The 19,966-nt window shown below is 29.3% G+C and overlaps 3 protein-coding genes across 3 annotated transcripts; 1 reads left to right on the top strand and 2 right to left on the bottom strand.

Moving 5' to 3' along the window:
* Positions 1 to 23: 23 nt before the first annotated feature.
* Positions 24 to 1,445, bottom strand: LOC129903123 (uncharacterized). The gene has a single exon (XM_055978619.1). The coding sequence runs from the start codon at positions 1,301 to 1,303 to the stop codon at positions 269 to 271; it is 1,035 nt and encodes a 344-aa protein (XP_055834594.1). The 5' UTR covers positions 1,304 to 1,445; the 3' UTR covers positions 24 to 268.
* A 708-nt stretch (positions 1,446 to 2,153) lies between these two features.
* Positions 2,154 to 13,988, top strand: LOC129903245 (uncharacterized). Its single transcript, XM_055978751.1, has 2 exons — positions 2,154 to 2,671; positions 13,469 to 13,988. The coding sequence occupies exons 1-2, from the start codon at positions 2,186 to 2,188 to the stop codon at positions 13,487 to 13,489; spliced, it is 507 nt and encodes a 168-aa protein (XP_055834726.1). The 5' UTR covers positions 2,154 to 2,185; the 3' UTR covers positions 13,490 to 13,988.
* A 2,342-nt stretch (positions 13,989 to 16,330) lies between these two features.
* LOC129903284 (transcription factor MYB119-like) lies at positions 16,331 to 18,359 on the bottom strand. Its single transcript, XM_055978795.1, has 2 exons — positions 18,115 to 18,359; positions 16,331 to 17,433 (listed from the first exon to the last, which is right to left on the bottom strand). Exons 1-2 carry the CDS (start codon positions 18,269 to 18,271, stop codon positions 16,664 to 16,666), a joined length of 927 nt encoding a protein of 308 aa, XP_055834770.1. The 5' UTR covers positions 18,272 to 18,359; the 3' UTR covers positions 16,331 to 16,663.
* Between the last annotated feature and the right edge of the window lie 1,607 nt (positions 18,360 to 19,966).

The raw sequence follows: 19,966 nt of genomic DNA, 5'->3' as shown, positions 1-19,966 counted from the left end.
TTAGCACAATCAAGACATAAGTGTTGTCAGAAATATAATAATTCTTAATCAAATTCCAACATACATATTTCTCCTAAACCTGTTAGTCAACCATAATCGATCATGACATAAAATAACATCTAAGACAACCATTATGACATACATAATGACCAAAGCTGATAAAGAGATCTAATCTTTTGTATCATAATAATTCTCATAAATATTATCCATTGAAAAGGTCAAATACATAGAGAAATGTTCCACCTACAGAAGATGCAAGTAAAATATTTTAGACTTCATAACTCTCCATTTGCACATCTTTGGACTTCAAAGGTTCATACTCACCCAAATAAACTTCAAGATGGTCAGAAAGTGCAGACTTGTCAATGTTCTCATGGTGATAGGACTTGCAAACAAAGTAAATAATTGTTTGAATCACCAAACCAAAGAGCATCAACGTAAACAATAAAATAAGACAAAGCAACCCAACCCCTACTCTATACAACATCCCTAGATGCATATGATGGTTTCCATCTACCACAAACTTGTCGAAAATAAAGTTCAAAACACCAAGTGACAGATTGAACTTGAAAAGGAAAAGCAAAGCTATTTTCATCTTCCCCTTTAACAAATCCTTGCTTTTGAACATGGCTTTCACCCCGTACGAATCCTCTAACACGGTTACCACACTAGCTAAGTACCATATAACCGAAAGGTACCCAGATCCAACGACATAAATAATCGCCATGATCACAAGAATAAACTTAGCAAGACCATCATTTTCACCCTGCATGCTGAAAGCCCATACAAACCATATGGCTAGGACAAAGAAGGAAACAAGGTTGTAGATGAAGAAACAAAGGAAAGCACACAAGAAAGTCACCATAACCCTCTTCCAAACCTTAGGGACAACACTCATAACTTTCTTGAAACTGACTTCACGTGCCGTGTATATGGAAGCAATTGTGTAAACCACAGCAGAGGTGGAAAGAAGAGAGAAGATGATGAAGATAGTGAAGTAGACAATTATGAAAAGCCGTAGAGAGGTTAGCTCTGAATTTATGTGATCAGATATCTTGTTATATTTGGCCGTTTGAGTGTGAGTGTGTTGGAGCTGATACTCAGAGTGTTTAAGGTCAGAGAAGAAAAGATGGTAAACTTCCTTGTAAGCTAAGAAGATGAAGGACATAGGAAGGATCAAAGATAGGGTGATTTGGCTGAAAATTTTCTTCCATTGGTAGATGACTTTGTAGGCTTCTACGTAGATATCAAAGAGGCCTAAGAATTGTATCTCTTCTTGTTCTCTATCCATCGTTAGTTGCATAGAAGAGGATATGGAAATGGAGGTGGATGGTAGGATTTATTCTATGGAAATAAAGGAGAAGGTATATTATTATATATTAATATTTGGTAGGAAATTGGGGTGGATATTTATATAATTGTTTCTCTCTCTCTTGGGTCAATTGGTTGGAAAACTATAAAAACAGAATTGAAAAATAGGATTTTGAGGCTGGAATAAGTACAATATCCTTTAGCAAAATATAGACAAGTTTTTTCTGGATTCTTCAAAGTCAATAGATATGGCAAAAATTGAATAGCCACTTTCAGGGAAGCCTTGATATATTAAAAAAAAGAGATTTTTTAGAAAAAGTTTCTTATTTGGAACAAGTATTTCTGTTTAGTAATTCAAAATTAAGTTTTGAATTTCATATAAATTAAATTTGTTATAGAAATTAAATAAATACAAAAATAAAATTGTCTTTATTCAAAGTCCAAGTCAACTAGTCAACTCATTTTACAGAGACCATTTTACAAATAATTAAAGAGCCTCTTTATCAATTTTGCTCTCTTGAAAGGGAAGTATGAGCCCGTTTGGATGGGCTTATAAGTTGGTCAAACCAACTTATAATTCCTTTTTAGTTTATTGTGGTGTTTGTCTAATGCTAACTTTAAGCCATAAAGTTCTTAAAGTCAGCCAAAATTGAAAAGTTAGGATTCCTAACTTTTTTTTTCTAAGTGCTTAAAGCCATTTTCTTTGACCATGAAAATTACTTTTATATCCCTTATATTTTAACTAAATTTTCAAACTACCCTTTCTATTCTTTTAACCCTAAAATTCAACACTAAAAAAAGCTCTCAACAACGGTAACATCCTACAGTCACTGTTCATCACCTCCAATGGTAACTTTGTCTGAAGTCTACCGGAATGGCTTCACCGCCGTCGGTAGAGCACCCCATACCACCGGACCGCAACACGATCACTGTAGCACTGTCCGAGGAGCAAATTGCTTGGGCACACGAGATCATCTCTCTCGAGCAATCTAGTTGTATTCGAGTTAAATCAAACATTGAAGGTGAATTGTCAGTTCTTAATCTACACTTGACTGAAATCTCAACAGCTTCTACCATTCCAATTGCGAGAACACAGCAGGAGGCGCTTGGGAGATTTGCAACTAAGGCGCCAGAAATTCTAGCTCAAATTCGAACTATTTCCGATGACACTCGAAAGGATTCAGCCACTGGGGTTTGTGATCCATACCAAAGCGCACCTATCACCAAAATTTCAAACCAAATGGTCGGCGAAATCGCGGTGGATGAACATGGCGGCGAATTCGTTGGAGCTCCGGCGAAGTTTTTCGGACAAGACTTGTACCAAAATGAGCGCATCAATGCAACAGACAACCCCCACCAGGTAAGTTCTCTCGAATCTCACCTCAATCAATCGAACAAGGAAACGTTTGCTACTGGTTCTGTTGAACAAAATGTCGACAAAGTTCACACTTCTAATTTGGATAACTCTCAACGTAATCGTATAGTTGAGATGAATGATAGCGATTATCCTAAACGTATAACTGATGAAGAACTGAGTACATCAATTTTTTTTAAAAATGGCCAAATTACTGTTCCACTGAATGATAAGCTCAAAATTGATAAAGAGTGTCGAAATGTGGTCGTAATGAGATGAATGATTTCAGCTCGTCTAAATTTTCGTTTGGAGTACCTATTTTTGATTTCGTCTTCAACTTTTATTTTTCAATAATCGAAAATCATATTATTTAAATTTTGAATTATTAATCCCTAAGGGTGAGTGCCGAAGGGAAGGGAAGTAGTTAATAGATCAGCAAGAAACTAACTTATTTATAAAAATGTTTAGTTAATAATAGAATGATACCACATTTCCCCTTAAGTAACATGTATTTATAAATGAATTAACTTAAATAAACATTTTATAGTGGAAGTGATTTTATATTATAAATTACTTTTGATTTAAATCAACTTTAGAGTTTAAAAATCTTTTAAATCAACTTATTATGGTGTTAACAACTTTAAGGGTATTTCAGTTATTTTGACAGAAAATAAATGCTTAATAGCACTTATTTATCAAACACATCAATAACTTATTTTCAGCATAAACACTTTTGTTCAAACACTCAACTGCTTATTTATAAAAATAATTTTCAGCACTTCAAAGTTCTAAAAACACTTCATACATAAAAGTTATTTTTTTTAAAACCCATCCAAACGGGCTCTATATGTGGTGCGTATATATAAATTTGATTATTGATTTAGACCAAAAAGAAATAAATTGTATAATGTCCTTACTGACTTAGGAATAGGGAAGAAGGATATGGGGTTTGTTCGTTCACGAGAAAATATTTTTCAATTTTTTCATATTTGATCGATCAAATTTTTGATTTTTTTTTAAGTGATATTTCACATTGTATCATTCCTATCCTACAAGGCTACTAGTACACATGTCACATCTTATCTTCACCCCAACCTAAGTAGCCTCCATTTTTATCACCCGACGCCCCTTACCTTACCAACCATAATATTTATTTAGGTTATATATAAATATTTTTAAAATAATATTTCAAACACAAAAAAAAATATTAAAAAATCACTTATTTTTTCGTACCAAACACACCTAGGATTTTTCAACTAAGGTGGATTTCATGGATGATCAATGCTTATGACTAAGGTTTATTATAACAAAATAAAATTAAAGTTTGTAAGAAAACATACACATCTACTGTTCCTATATATTTCGAATAAAATGATAATAGACGATAATCCATCAATCTGATGCTGGAAATTACAAGTAAGTTTCACAAAAGATAAAATGGTCAAATAAAATACCATCACATCATCATCTTTACCAGTTAAATAATAATAAAATACTATCACATTATCAACACAACAAATAGAATGGGACGAATATATACATTATTATAACAGACAAAAATTAATTGGAAGACGTGGTTGGATGAAAGATGAGTAATAGACTTTGTAAAAAGTAAAAATATGTTGAAGTCGTGGGATATTAAAATACACTGGCAGTAATATTTTAATTTCTTAAACACGCAGAGACAATCAGAACCCAAGGAGAGGCCAAGAATAATTGTCATTTGTGAATTTAAAATGATTTACGAATTAGCTATGGAGGAATTAATTATGAAAATGATTTTTTGTTGAACAGTAAATTATTTAAATGATATGGATAATTTTTATCAAATCATCCTTACTAAATATAAATCATTTAAACATTGAAAAATGAATAGTATCTAATAGCAAGGATAAAATATACACATCATGATAAATTATTCATTGATTTTATAAACTGAACAAGTATTATTGGACATTCCAAAATAGTATAGTGGACAAGTAAAGATGGGCCGAGGGAGTATATTGTTATTCCCTCCATTCCTATTTATATGTCATCCTAACTAAAAATAGATGGTTCTTAATATTTGTCATTTCACAAAATCAATGCATAAATGACATTATTCTTCCTATTTTACCCTTGCAAGTTATTAGCCTTGAAAATATACATTTGATCAACATAAAAAAACTAAGTAAAAAATTCATATCCATTGGTCAAATTAATTTATGTTCATTGATTGAAAACTTCAAAAAACATTAAATAAGGGTAAAATAGTAAACTTACTTAGATTCTTAATGCACGTAAAATCTAAAATAGTGACATATAAATAGGAACAGAGGGAGTAATACTTTCTCCGTTCATTTTATTTTTTTACTATACTAGATTTTTACTTTCATTTGTTCACTTTAGCATATCAAGAGAAAAATAATTTTTTTTTTTTTACTCTTAACATTAATTACTCATTTCAAATCTATTAAAATAATACACAATTAATTTGGGTATTATGATGAATATATACTTTATTTAATATTTCTTAAGAATTGTGTAAATTCTGAATAAGTAAAAGTGAATCATATTATCATATTTTGTTTATGAAACCAAACTACTCTTAAGTGATGAGAAACTTCTCGGGTGGCAGAGTAAGACCAAAGACTAATTCAGCGGGTCTTTACGCGCATCGGCGAATTTTCTTAGGCTTTCGTTTTCAGCTTTTTTGTTTTTTCCTGATTTTCTATTTAGTATTCGATATTTGTATTAGAATTTTATCAAATTTAAATTTGCATTGAAATGAAAATAAAACTTTTCATAAAAAAGGTAACTCCGTCTCAGAAAAATTCAAACTCAAAACTTTTTTTATCATCAATCACAATTCTTGTTGGTTGTTTTCAACTTCCACTCCAACCATTTTCCAAGCACTCTTTTCATATTCTTCCAACTTTCATTTCCTCTTGGAATCATCCCTTTCCCCACCTCCCACCCCACTCACCCTTTTCTAGTAAGAGCTCGTTTGATTATGAATGATTTTTACTTTTTTTTTCCGAACATATCATTATTATAATCTTTCGAAATTCATTCAAAGTTGAATTTTAGAATCTTTTGAATTCAATTCATAATTTCAATTTGAATCAATTTCAATTTATATTCATATCCAAATGCTAACTTTAATGTTCAAACATCATTTTCAATGGAAAAAATAAATATTCTTTTATTTTAATTTCACAATTTTTATATCATGATGGCCACTAATAAAGAGAAAAGTGTAAATTTGTCCATGTACTATGCGTACTATGCAGAATTCTACTATATTCCAATGTTATATTATGAGTTGGATCATACCCCGCCTTTCAAGAAAGCCTCGTTTCTTTCCTCGTTGAAATTTTAATCTGAAGAATAAAAAGATAATAAATAATAGCTTCATAATTGAATTTGGAAACTCAAGATGATTTTTGACTTTAATAAATCAATAAGTCAATCTCTAATCTTGTATTTAGGGGACTCAAAATTTATATATGCACATCAAAAATAAAAATTTATCCTATATATAATTTTTTTTATGAGGAAGTTCGGGTGAACACTAGGGGTTTCAACGGTACGGTTCGGCTGGTTATTTTGTTAAAATTATACCATACAAATTTTTCGGTTATCTATTGTATACAATCAAAATTAATTTTTTTAAAAACCGTCTCAATTATATCGGTTTCTCTTTGGTATCGGTATGGTTCGATAAATTTTTGGTATTTTCTTCAAAATTCTTCAAAAGTCTCAATAGCTTATTACATTTAAAATTTGATGACTTGAAAAAGGTGTACCTCCTTGCTTAACAAATAAATCAGAACAAACAAAGATATTCAATTGGGAGTACGGGGGCCATGATGAAGAAAATTTAAAATAAAAATGACTAATGAATAATGTATTTGTCAGTCACACTCTTAAATGAAAAAGTTCCATGATTTCTTTTAGAAGAAGTGCACCATCGGTGAGCATGAGAAAGACTCTTCAGGTAGAGCAAATGGCTAGTTCTCACTTCTCTGAGAGCTTGTAAGCTGATTCTTTCAGCAATAGTATTTGGATTTGATTGCCAAAATTCTTGTTTGCAACAATGTTCGATTAGCCATTAGATTATACGGCCAGTGCATGTTGGAGCTCTCAAAACTCAAAGAACCTATCTCAAAAATCAACACTAAATTAGATTTTTTCAAACAAATATAAATCAAAGTATAGTAAGTTAGTAACTCAACAGTTAACAATTTTCAATTGCACCTACACTTAACTTGCTAGTCAATTTGATTTTAATATTTTTAAATATCTTAAGTTGTTAATTATTGTGATTTATAATACTTCTTATGTAACTTTTTAATACAACAAATAGTATTTGATTTCTTCGTATTACAATGTTAGGAATAAGATTGAATCTAGAAACTATTAGTTTTTCACATATCATAGCATCAGACATCAGTATTGAAGAAAAACCTATTTGTAAAGAAATAAATAAATGGTGTAGTTGTCTTACCGATGAAACTTGAAAGTTTCCAATGAACTTGTCCATTAATATCAGTAGCAATAGTTGGAGTAACACTTTAACAATTTGTAAAGAATAAGACAAGTGAAATTAACTTAGTAAACACACAAACACAATATAATATTTTTATATGCATAATGAAAATAATGAAATTGGTCAAAGGTTGTATTACCTTCTTCAATCTCTTCAAGCTTTTCAATTTTATCTAGCGATTCACATAAATCAATAAGAGTAGACCGCAATCAATTTTGTGTACAAATAAGATCTTTCACTGTTTGAAAAGTTGAAGAATCCTAAATGAATTAACTACACGACCACCAGTGCTAAATGCTTGTTCACTAGAAACAGTAGACACTGAAATAGCTAGAACATCTTTCGCTAGTTTTGAAAGAATAGAAAATCTAGTTCTATTTGCTTTCCACCACATCAAGAGGTCAAATTCACTCTTGTTTTCTACCAACTTGTCATTCAAGTATTTGGCTATCTATGATGTATTTTCAATTTTATTTAGTGATTTCATGCGCTTTGCAAATTGAGAATCAAGGAAGTCCAAACTTTTATCGCATTCATCACTATCTATGTCATGAAAACCTCTGTTAGATGTTAAAGCTTCAACTTTTTCTTGTTTACATGTATATAATTTCTTGTACTCATGATATAACTCATCTAAAGATTTTGCCACACTAGTAGTTCTTGATTTTGTTAAGACACTATCACGATCATACATCACACCAAAGCAAATTCAACATAATCTAACTTGAAACGTGGATCTAGAACAATAGCAACAAATAATAAGTAACTGGTCTTACTATTGAAAGACCAATACTTATCAAATTTACCCATCATTTTTAAAGCCATGCTTCTCATGTCAACATCCTCATGAGCAAATAGAGATCCAATTGCAGAATGAATAACAACCAACTCACGAAAAAATTTGTTAGAAGTAATATATAATGAGCCAGAAAATTTTAATGGAGAAGGGTCAAATATACCTTTGTACTATTGTAAATAGTTTAATAGTTTAAATATACCCCTCGTTATACTTTCGAGCTAAATCTACCCCTCATGTTATACTTTCGGTTCAAATATACACCTCTCATTATACTTTGATACAAATTCGCCCTTAATTTTAACGGAATAACACTTGAAAAACTCAAAAATTAAATAATTCATTTTCAATTTTAATATCTAATTTTTTTAGGAATAAATAAAATTTCCAAATACTAATTTGGATTTTTTTTTCTTAGAAATGACAATACAAAATGCATTCCATAATTTTAAGTACTAATACATGAAATTTCTTACTAATTTGAGTGCTTTTTTTCTAAATACTAATTTGAGTTTAAATGTAGGCATCAGTTAGTGTTTGACTGGATTGAAGCATATCGGAGTTTCCAAAAATTATCTTTCACAAAATAATCATCAATATTGCAGCTAAATAGCTAATAATAATGTGCATAAAGCCTAAGAAGAGCACTCCTTCGAAGAGTTAAAGGGGGGGGGGGGATGAGAGAAAGCTCAAATTAAAAAAATTCAGATTATCTCATTAAAAAAAAAACTCAAATTAGTATTTAGAAATTTCATATATTGGTACTTAAAATTATGCAATGCATTTCGTATTGTCATTTCTAAGAAAAAAACACACTCAAATTAGTACTTGAAAATTTTATTTATTCCTAAAAGAAACAGATATTTAAAATTGAAAATGAATTATTTAATTTTAAGTTTTTCAAGTGTTATTCCATTAAAATTAAGGGCGAATTGGTACCAAAGTATAATAAGAGGGGTATATTTGAACCGAAAGTATAATATGAGAGGATATTTAGACCGAAAGTATAACGAGGGATATATTTAAATCATTCCAATATTACAGGCGTATATTTGACCCTATTCCAAAATTTTAATGTCACGTTGTAAAATAACTTTAAGAACCTTGCAAAACATATTGCAACTTGAAAATCTTCATGCCTAGGAGGACCAATGATTTTCTTATCTCTTTTTTTCTTAGCTTCTTCCTATCATCTTTCACTTTATTAGAAACATTGTCAATATCACTGTTCATAGAAAGTCCAATACTTTTTTGATCTTTTTTTTTTCGTATTTTTAGCCTCCTTCCTTTCACCTCCTTCTCCAATATAACCTCCATCAAAGTATTTTTTATAAGTTGGATCATCTAATTCCATCCTTATAAAAGCCTTTTCAAATTTCTCAACATGTTCCAACATTGTATATTGCGGAATTCCATCTAGTATCAACATCAAGACAAACAAGATGGTTATATGAGATTTTCTCTTTTTCAACACATTTCTTGAACAAAATACACCTGGCAAGGGAAGATCACATATATCTAATTGCATTTCGAATTCTGATTATCGCCTTATCTTGCTCTGCTAACCCTTCTTTCACAATCAAATTAAAAATGTGAGCAGAACATCTAATATGCATGTATTTGTTATCTCAAAATGGATCTTTCCACTTTACGCACTTCATCAAGTAATCAAGACGAGTATTATTCGAACTTGCATTGTCTACTATTACTGTAAAAACACTTTCAATTCTCCAATTGATTAAACATTCTTCAATGTCTCTACCAATAATGCTTCATGCGTGACTTTCGATGAGCTGAAAATTTAAAATTCTCTTTTGGTATGACCAATCATCATCAATCCAATGCATTGTGAAACACAAGTAATTAAGATCTTGAATTGACGTCCAAGTGTCAATGATAAGGTACACACGATGTCTTTTTGATTATTTTCTTTAATTTGAATTTTTCTTTCACATAAAGTTGCAAACAATCTCTTACAACAGTATTTCTCGAAGGAATTAGTGCTCTACTATATATTTGAAAACCTTCACCTTCTACAACCCTAAACGACAATTCATCAATTATAATCATGGTAGCCAATGCATTTCTAACTTCTTCTACATCAAGTGATTTTAGTTTGTCAGTTTCTTTTCCATCACATTTTTCATCTTTAACAGTATAATCAGTTATAGACTTTTGATTTTTCACGGATTCATATGACCCCACACGCCTGAAGTGTCATTGTACCCTGAAGCAGCAAACTCTTTGTTAAAATAGTTACATGTAGCTCTAGTAAGTTCACTTTCTTCAATCCTAGTAAAATGATCCCAAACTTCTGACCCTTGATTACTATTTTTCTTTTGAAGGACTTTTTGATTGGTTCTTTTTTTTTTTTGAGGAGGACGATGAGGTATACCCGATTTTGAATTTGTTATAACATTTTCTGGTTTATCGCGATCAGAATCAATATCTTGGAGACCTTGACTTTTTTCCATACCATTAGATTGCTCCATAGATTGTATCTATTAAAACAAATAAAATTAAAAAATATTAACCAAGAAAAAAGTAAGTTCTTCAAAGTAAAATTACCTAATACAAAATATGAACCTAAAATATGAATCAATATAATTAAAATATAATTCTAATTATGTCACTATAGGAATAGTTACTATATTTATGTCATAATTAGGTAATTTTGATACTGCCCTAGTTTTCAACTTCTAATCCAACTGCTTGTCTTTTGGAAAAAATAATTTTAATTAATATCACAACTCACAAGATCTTCAAAGCCGAAAGGAAGAAAAGAAGAGATAAAAAGCTTTAGGTTTGTACTCACTAGTTGCTCTCTTGCTGCAGTAGCAAATAGGTCAATGACAATATAATAATTAATATATTAAATTATTAACATGTTTTGTTTGCTTTGTATGGTAAATTGGTAGTAGCCGTATGTAGGGTTTCGCTTTAGGAAAAATTACGCAGATAAACAAACATATACTAATTAATTAGCTAACATAACTATAGTTTGAATTGATTATGGCTCGCACCAAGCATCTAACTGTAATTACAGTTTGAGTTTTGTATAATTCGTGCGATTATACAGTTGAGTTTTGTATAATTCACGCGATTTATACAAACATTGTGCGCGAATCAAATTATATAGCGAAATAGACAAACACTATAAATTGTATAGCGAATTATACAAATGTTGTGCATGAATTGTATATTGAAATATACAAACGTTATACAACAACTGCAAATTGTATAGAGAATTATACAAATGTTGCACGAATTATACAAACGCTGTTATAACTATAGCTACGAATTGTAATTAGCAAAATATAACTATGGAGCATAATTAAGATATTTTTGAATGGTTATATGCGAAAATTGCCCTTCTCTTTATAGTATTTGATCATTTATAATCTTCCCCATAGCCCAAGGCTCAAGGCCCATGGTAATTTTTTTTAATGATTTTATATTTTAAAATTTAGTATATATATATATATATATATATATGTGTGTGTGTGTGTGTGTGTGTGTTTATTCGGTTTGATTCGATATTTTTTTGGTATTTTTTTATAAAATAAATACTTACTTAATTATTCGGTACGATTATAAATTTATATTAAATACCATAGTTTTTTCATAAAAAATCTAAAAATCGATTCGATTCGATTCGATTCAGTTCGATTCGATCTGTTTTCAGAATAATTTTGACCCCTACTGAACACCCTCCCGCTTCCCTAGACCTGCCTCTGCCCACATCCCTACCGCACCATCCTCACCTTCTATAATATTTTTTTTTTGATTATATACAAAAATATATATCATTGTTGTGTATTTCATTGTATGAATCATTGTTGATACATGGGTATAGTTTGTGTGCGCTTTTAATTGTATACATAATACATTCTTTTGTTTTGACTATATTTCACTGAATGTATTGTTGATTGTTGATATACTTACATGGTACAATCAAGACAAAGTACCGAAGGTATATATACATTGATGGTTGAACTCATCAGTGTTGAGGTTTAATTTGTATTTATTTTGTTAGGAGAGACAGTTTGGTTTTGGTCAGGCTTGATGGTTTGGATTAGATCACTATGAATGTGTGGTACTACAACAAATAAAGATTTATCCATAATAATATTATTCTCATTATATTATATTTAGCGGTAATAATAAATATGAGTATTTATAATCACCACTCTATATTAATGTCATTAAAGACTTATCGACTCTGAATGCAATGATATTAACTTGCTAATATATTTGCGGCAATAAATATGGGCACAATTTCAAATATATACAATAAACTAATTAGTTTAAAACAAATAGAGTCATGTTTTATTGACATAAAAAATAGCAAAAATCATAGAAAATATACAGTGACTATACAATATAGGTTATCAAAAGTTATAAAAAGTATACACTGACTACACAATATAGATTATTTATACAGGAGTTATAAACTAAATATACATTATGATACACTCTAAACATGAAATATACATCGAGTAACCATTTTTTTGATAATTAAAATGATCGAACAACCATCTACTATAATTATCCTTAAATATTACCCATAAAAATTATAATCTATTAACATTAATATCCCTTTTATTATTGTGTGAATCGGTGGTGCACTAGTGCTACATGTATATCTTCATTCAGATCCAGTTGCTCTTCCCACCGATGGATTCATTTTTGCTGTGTTTTGTTCCTCTGTTTTATTTTTTATTTTTATGGTTTCCTGATTGGTTTGGATCCAAAATTTAGGATAATACATCAATTAATAGGGATATTACGATAAAATATTTATATCAATCATGATTTTCTAAGGGGCATGCTAAAATCAAAATGAACAAGTAAAAGTGAAACGGATAAAATATTTTTTTTATTTTATTTTATGCTTGGGAAATTTTCTAGAATTATGGCCTAGTTTCATTTGTTTAATTAGAAGGTAGTCATGAGCTTAATGCTATTTTCTTCAGTCCCATTTGACATATTTATTGTACAAATTATTCTATCGAACTATATGGTCAATGTGACAAAACATGATATTCCTTACACACACTATTTAATCAAAAAGGCATGAACATTTAAGCATGTCGTGTTCATGCAGGCTTCAAATAAGGAGGTGTACTCATAAGAATTGTGATTTAGATAGTCTACCTTGATGCAAGCATCATTAATGACTGATTTCAGAACTCGAATTCGTAATTTATAAAATACGGAAAGATGACTTTGCCATAAATTTTACCATGATTTCATGCAGGTACAAAAATACTTTCAGATCCATTTGACCAAATAGTTTGTTCTAAAATTTAAAATAATTCAAGTTTTCATTTGCAAAATTCTAACTTTATTTTCATGTCCTTTTCAAATTTCAACCAAATCATATTCAAACACCTATTTACACTATTGTATACCAGTAGTTGATAGATTCAAATTAATTAAAGTAAATTTTCATAATGACAAAATAACCTTGCAGGTAAATGAAGGGCTACACTGAATGGCAGAAAGGAATGACGATGATCAACCGAAAAGGATTAAATCACTATATAAGTGATTACTCTATACACAAATCAGGGCGAAGATTAAACCAACTATAAAGAAAGAAAATTAAGAGCCAAAAGTTGGATTGCCCAGAAGGAAAAAAAATCAAGGCAAGCAATGGAAAGGATTGAAGACCTCCCCAAATCAAGGATCAAACCTAAGGAATCACAACTGTGGAAGAAAAGGAGCAAGATAGAAAATCGACCTCAAGCTTGGAAAGAAATAAATCAAGAAGAAAGAAGATTGGCAGAATGATATATCACAACACGCATATATTTAATATGGACGTGTACTATTATTCATCCTCAATCAAGGAATCATTATAAATTCTTAATCGAAAGAAACTCCCTTGATTTTCCTTTTCAGAGCATAAAGAGCCTCACTACATAAACCTATAAGAAGCATGTTCCATTTGAAGAAGGAGACTACACACTTCACTTGAACTTATACTCCATTTACTTTTTTTCATCTTTCATAGTATTTTGTAATCTTACAAATACTACAATTGTGAAAGAAAAAAAGAAGAAGAGAGCTTTGCAGGTTGTACAAGTGGAGGCTGTGTCAATCTGGGATATATCTGACTTAGGTCCGATATAGTCAATATCAAAATTGGTTATACTCACAAGTTCATCCAAAGGCTCTAAAGGAAATCTTTGTAACCAAAGGAGACTGGACTAGGCACCACATCAATAATCAGAACCAATATAAAAATATTCTGTCTCAATTTACTTTCTGCACTTAGCTTATCTATTATCTATGAAACTGCGTTAAATTTAAAAAACATTACATGAAATGGCAAACATTTGATGGATATTATATACTTAAGCTATAATTTAGGTTAATTGTTAAACGCGACTACAGTTTAATTTATTTTGCTATTTAATTTTTATAATTCAATTTCTAATTGTATAAATTCAGAATTTATACAATCGAGTTCCTAATTGCATAAATCTAGAATTTATAAATGCTTACCCTAGCTATATGTATACGATTTATTGATACATTTGATTTGTATAAGTTATAAAAAAAATTCATAATTGTATAAATTCAGAATTTATATATAATTATCCTGTTTGTATATTATTTGTTGATACATTTGATTTGTATAAGTTCTGAAAAAAATTTAAATGTATAAATACAAAATTTGTATATACTTACCATGTTTGTATATTGACAAGTGAAGTATACAAACAGAGTTCTGAAAAATTCCTAAATGTGTAAATACAAAATTTGTATATACTTACAATATTTGTATAGTGACAAGCAAAATATACAAACGGAAATACCCATAGCAAATGAAACTTAGCTATGAAGCATAATTATGCAAAATGTAGCTAAGGAGCATAAGTAAGATGCTAATTAATAGTAGTTAAAACATATTAATTAGAAAGAAGAATTAAGTTAATCAATGTTTTAACTATCTGAAATGAACTCGACAAAGACATTCCATGGTGTATATGCAAAACACTGTGGGGAATCGTTTGGTTTGTGAATTCGTTATCGTGAGCTTATAATATAAAAATTAAATAACGATGAAATTATTTAGTGATATTTATTACTAAATGTTTGATTTATTGCACTGAAAATAGAATATATGGGATATAATAACAAAAATATGTTTGATTTATACTAAATAATTTTTTATTTTCAGTTTTAGTCTTTATTTTCATAAAGTATTTGGGAAGAAGAACTTTGGAGATTGTCATCTTTGTCATTTTATTATTTTATCTCAAAATTAATAATTTCGAGATAATTAAACATTCACACTGAATGTGATAAAAAAATACTACAACTATGATATAAATTATACCAAAATTGTTTAATTATGCTGAAATTAAAATTCAACTAAATGCGAGATAAAAATTTCACATTTTATCTCGAGATTGTTATTCCTCTTCTTTGGAATCAATTAACCAACAATACCTTAGAGCACAAAGTTGTGTTATGGTAAACAGAAATTTACTCACAAATTGATAAAATCCTGATATCAGATAAAAAGTGAATAAAACAGAAGAAAAAGATAGTTAAATAACTAAACTTTTATTACACGTAATTGGATAAATCTAGTTAGGATCAACAGTAATCAAAGCACAGAATGAGAAAGTAAGATATATATCCCAAATTTTAAAATTGGAGTACTCTTAACAACTCCATAGCATATATAAACAACAAGAAGTACTATGATTATTGAGGATTATGGTTGAATATATAAGATTCTTGTATATTTAATCAAAAATTTTGAATTTGAGTTTTTTTTAGGAATGATAAAAATCAAGGTGAGAGAACTTCTTCTTTTAATGCACTTTAAGTGTCGTGAATTCAAAATCAGGACCCAAAGCGAATACTGAACAATGAAATATAGCTCGAAGAAAGTAATATATAGAGGGGTGTTATACATGTAATAAATATTCCTCTATCAAACTAGTATGTAGTAACTTTCAGTGCATGTTGGAAATAGCTATCAACAAAATATATATATATATATATATATATATATATATATATATATATATCAACTTCAACTTCAAATGTTGCAATTTTTACATCTTCTTGACACTGATATATATAATGTATCACATCAATTTAGTTTCTCCTTTTTACTTAAGAGATTAGCAATTGAATCTTACCTGCACGAAATTGATACTTGCACTTTCTACAAAAAACGGAAAATTCAAAAAATTGAGGAGGAAAACAAAAAAAAAAAAAGATAATATTTCCATGTCATGTAACACATGGGGAAAAAGAAAAGCAACACACTGAGAAAATTAAGAAAAATCAATATAACTTGATTCCCATTTGTAAAAAAATAAAATGTAACATACATAATCCAAAGTCCATATAATAATATTTCAATAATATCAAAGTTTGTCACATATATTATGCTACAAGTGTTCAAAATCCATCTTGCTAAGAAATTAGGATGATTAAGTAAAACCTAAGAGACTTTTTTACCTTAGAGGTTAAAGAAACATCCTAGGCTAAGCTATCACTTGAACAACAACTATAGGTGAAATTAGAATGATAAAGAAATTATAACTAGGAAGCATAACATATACTTATATATTTTAATTAAAAGATGAAACGAATTGTTAAATATTAAACAAAAAATTAGCCAAAGAAGAAAAGATAATCAAGAAGAAATCCCCAAACCAAGAAAATCTATGAAGGGAATATCCTTCTTTTCCCTTGCTTCTTCTCGTTCAATGTTTTCCCTGAGTATTTTCCCAAAGGAAAATGTACTATGGCTAATATTCATAACTCTTTCAGTTAAGCCGTCAGATTCATTACTATCGGCATAACTGAAAGGATTCTGAAAAGTAGTACTACTCCTTTTGTAGTTATTATCTCGTCCTCCTCGTCCTCCTTCTCTTCCATGGGTTGAAAAGCTTAAATTATTTAGACATAAGGATTTTTGATCTATTGAGCTTTCTCTAAACAAATGACTCCCAATTCCTCCACAAAATTCAGGTGAATTAGAAGAATACGTGGACATTGAGTAAACCCTATCTTTGTTAGGGTTTTGAAATTCAAAGAAGTTGATTTTGGAGCCATAATTACCTTCTTGTATTTTCGAATTATTATTGTTGTTGTTGTTATTCCTTCGTCGAAAACCATAAGAGGGTGATTTAGAATCACTTAGGAAATTATCATGTTGTTGTTGGTATAAGCTTCTTTTGCCACAAATCTTTGATTGTTCCCTTTGCTTTCTTGCCATTAAGACATGCCAATGATTCTTCACAGCATTATCAGTTCTACCAGGAAATAATCTTGAAATTAATGCCCATTTATTTCCATGTATTCTATGAGCAGCAACAAGTCTCTCTTCTTCATCTTCAGTAAATGGCCTTCTATTAATTCTTGGATCAAGTTGGTTAAACCATCTCAATCTACAACTCTTTCCTATACAATTATTCCAAAAAATAAATAAAAAAAATAAATTAGTAATTGATTTTCAAAAGGAAAAAAATAAATTAATATGTGAATACTTCTAGAGCAAGATCTTTTCATTTAACTTGCTTTTAAAACAGTTGAGAAGATACTATCAATGGAAACTGTTACACTTCATATGTATATGATGCTAAAAAAATAATCCATTTTAACCAAGTAAAAAAATAATCCATTTTAGTCAAGCTTAAAATAAGGAGAAGTAAACATCAATAAATGTTATCTATCTATCTATCTATTAAAAAAAAGGAACAAAATCATAACAATAATAATAAATGAAATTTTTTAACATTTAATAGACTTAAGAAGTATTTAATTTGATGTTAAAACATATTTAGCGAACTTTTGACAATAAATAAAATATTCAAAATGCTTTCAACAAAGATTTAATAATTAACCCTAATTTTAAAACAGTAGCATCAATCCATAATAATTTTCCGATTCATTTTTTTCTTATGACATGATACTCAAACTTAGATTCATGTAATTATGATTCAAGCGAAGAAAAAGTAAGCCTATTTATTTCAAATGATCGAGGCAAACACATTATTTTTTCGCTTCTATAGTTTTATAATCCAAAAACTCAATAAGTATATATATAAATAATTATTCATAGATAGAAATATAATTAATTACCTGATCTTCCTTGAAGTTTTTCAGCAATAGAGTTCCAATTTTGAGGACCATATTGTTCTACAAGCTGCCGGAGCCTTTCGTCTTCGGCCGGTCGCCAGTGGCCACGTGGACAACTACCTCTAATTGTATCATCACCGGAACCACCACCTTCCGCCATGTAAGTTGCCAGAAAAGTTGTAGCTATTTGTAATCTTGATAAGGTTAAAGAAAACTAAATGGAATAAAAATGTTATATTTATAATATATAGTTGTATATATCAAAGAAGAGTAAAAGAAAGTGGGTTGGTTTAGAGATATATAGATGACTGATGGGCAGTCACTTTTGTTGGTTTTACACGACAAATTGGGCAGTGAGAGGAGACAAAAAAATAAAAAAACTTTTGTGTACATGTTGGAAAAAAATAATATTCTTTTTTTTCTATTGGACTTTCATTATCTTATTTTAAAATTCTCACACGTTTTATAAATTCATAGATTTACATTTATATTTTTACCTCATCAAGGAGGTGATTATCAATATATTGTCTAGCACCACTACTACAAAAGTAACTATTGTCCCGCTGAAAAATGTTCAGTAGTTATTCTCACAGTCGGTGTAAAAAGAAAAAAAATATAATTATTTTATATGAAAAAATTAAAAAACTTGTATTATTTAAGTGAGAATTTATTTTGCACCATGCATCTTTCTAGTGAACTGATTCAGTAAAAAATGCATAAAAAATTACGTTCCATAACATATATTTAATTTTCTACTGATTTGTGATTGGAAAATCTTTATTTCTAGTAATGTACTAGGCAGACTCGGAAATTGAAAGTATTGAGGGCACCACTATCTTTAATACTCATATAAACATGTCAATTAGTTACTGTAAAGTTTAGGGTTAGACTGTAAAAAATAAAGAAAAAAGTAACCAAAAAAAAAGGTTTTGTTGTTAGGGATATATATATATATATATATATATATATATATATATATTCTGATTTTACAGGGTGCCTGTGACCCCTTTCCTAAGGCCTAAGGGTACGTAGCTCCGCCTCTGGCTATAGTTTTGATGACCGGCTCATTCTTATTATATGTTTATAATTATTTCAAAAAATTCACTAAAAGGGGAAAAATAATTAAATTAAAAGAACAGAGTGAGATTGAGGGTCAAAAATACACATACTGCAATTCATTAATGAGACAGTGTTTAAATGTTTGGAAGGGTAAGAACTTTTAGAAATGTAATTAATTAGTTAGTTAGTTTTGTTGAGGAATATTAAATTTTCTTCAAGTACAAAAGAATCAATTTAGTTAAAGAATTTAAGTTGACGGTGTAAAAGATATTACACAATCAGATTTCTTATTACGTAATACATATAATATCTTGATAGGCATTATTTGATAATTAATCTAGTAAAAATATGTAACAACCAACTATAATCACATATTAAGATTTATGAACAGTGTATATAATATAGTTAAATTGGTTTTACTCTTGTTTGCTAGTGAAGGTAGGAGCGGAGCTAATAGCGCATGTGAGTTCGATCGAATTCGATAAATTTTGTTAAAATAATGTATTTGTGTTAATAAATTTATTAAATATGTATAAATATTAAATTTAGAATTCAATTATTATTACTTAAAATAATTATTATAATTCACAACCCATTGAAATCCTAAACTTTGCCTCGATTGGTATGCATTAAATGATTTGCTATTTCATAAGTTTGTACACAAACAAAAAGAGGAAAAAGATTTATTAAAAAGTGAAGAAAAAGGGAAAGTTGGAGAGTCCGATATGGAGGTTGTTGAGGGGGTGTAATTTTACATTCATTTCATTTGCATTTAGGATTAATTATTGAATTAGTC

The sequence above is a fragment of the Solanum dulcamara genome, chromosome 9 (assembly GCF_947179165.1).
Source record: "Solanum dulcamara chromosome 9, daSolDulc1.2, whole genome shotgun sequence".
Classification (NCBI taxonomy): Eukaryota; Viridiplantae; Streptophyta; class Magnoliopsida; order Solanales; family Solanaceae; genus Solanum; species Solanum dulcamara.
Note: the sequence above shows the minus strand (reverse complement) of the source record. Positions and strands in the feature narration are given on the sequence as shown.

What these genes read in the sequence shown, in the direction of transcription:
- LOC129903123 (XM_055978619.1), bottom strand. Translation starts at nt 1,303, where the DNA reads ATGCAACTAACGATGGATAGAGAACAAGAAGAGATACAATTCTTAGGC.
- LOC129903245 (XM_055978751.1), top strand. Translation starts at nt 2,186, where the DNA reads ATGGCTTCACCGCCGTCGGTAGAGCACCCCATACCACCGGACCGCAAC. An exon ending in CAACAGACAACCCCCACCAG is followed by an intron (nt 2,672 to 13,468) that starts GTAAGTTCTCTC and finishes ATAACCTTGCAG; the next exon opens with GTAAATGAAGGGCTACACTG.
- LOC129903284 (XM_055978795.1), bottom strand. Translation starts at nt 18,271, where the DNA reads ATGGCGGAAGGTGGTGGTTCCGGTGATGATACAATTAGAGGTAGTTGT. An exon ending in AAAACTTCAAGGAAGATCAG is followed by an intron (nt 17,434 to 18,114) that starts GTAATTAATTAT and finishes ATAATTGTATAG; the next exon opens with GAAAGAGTTGTAGATTGAGA.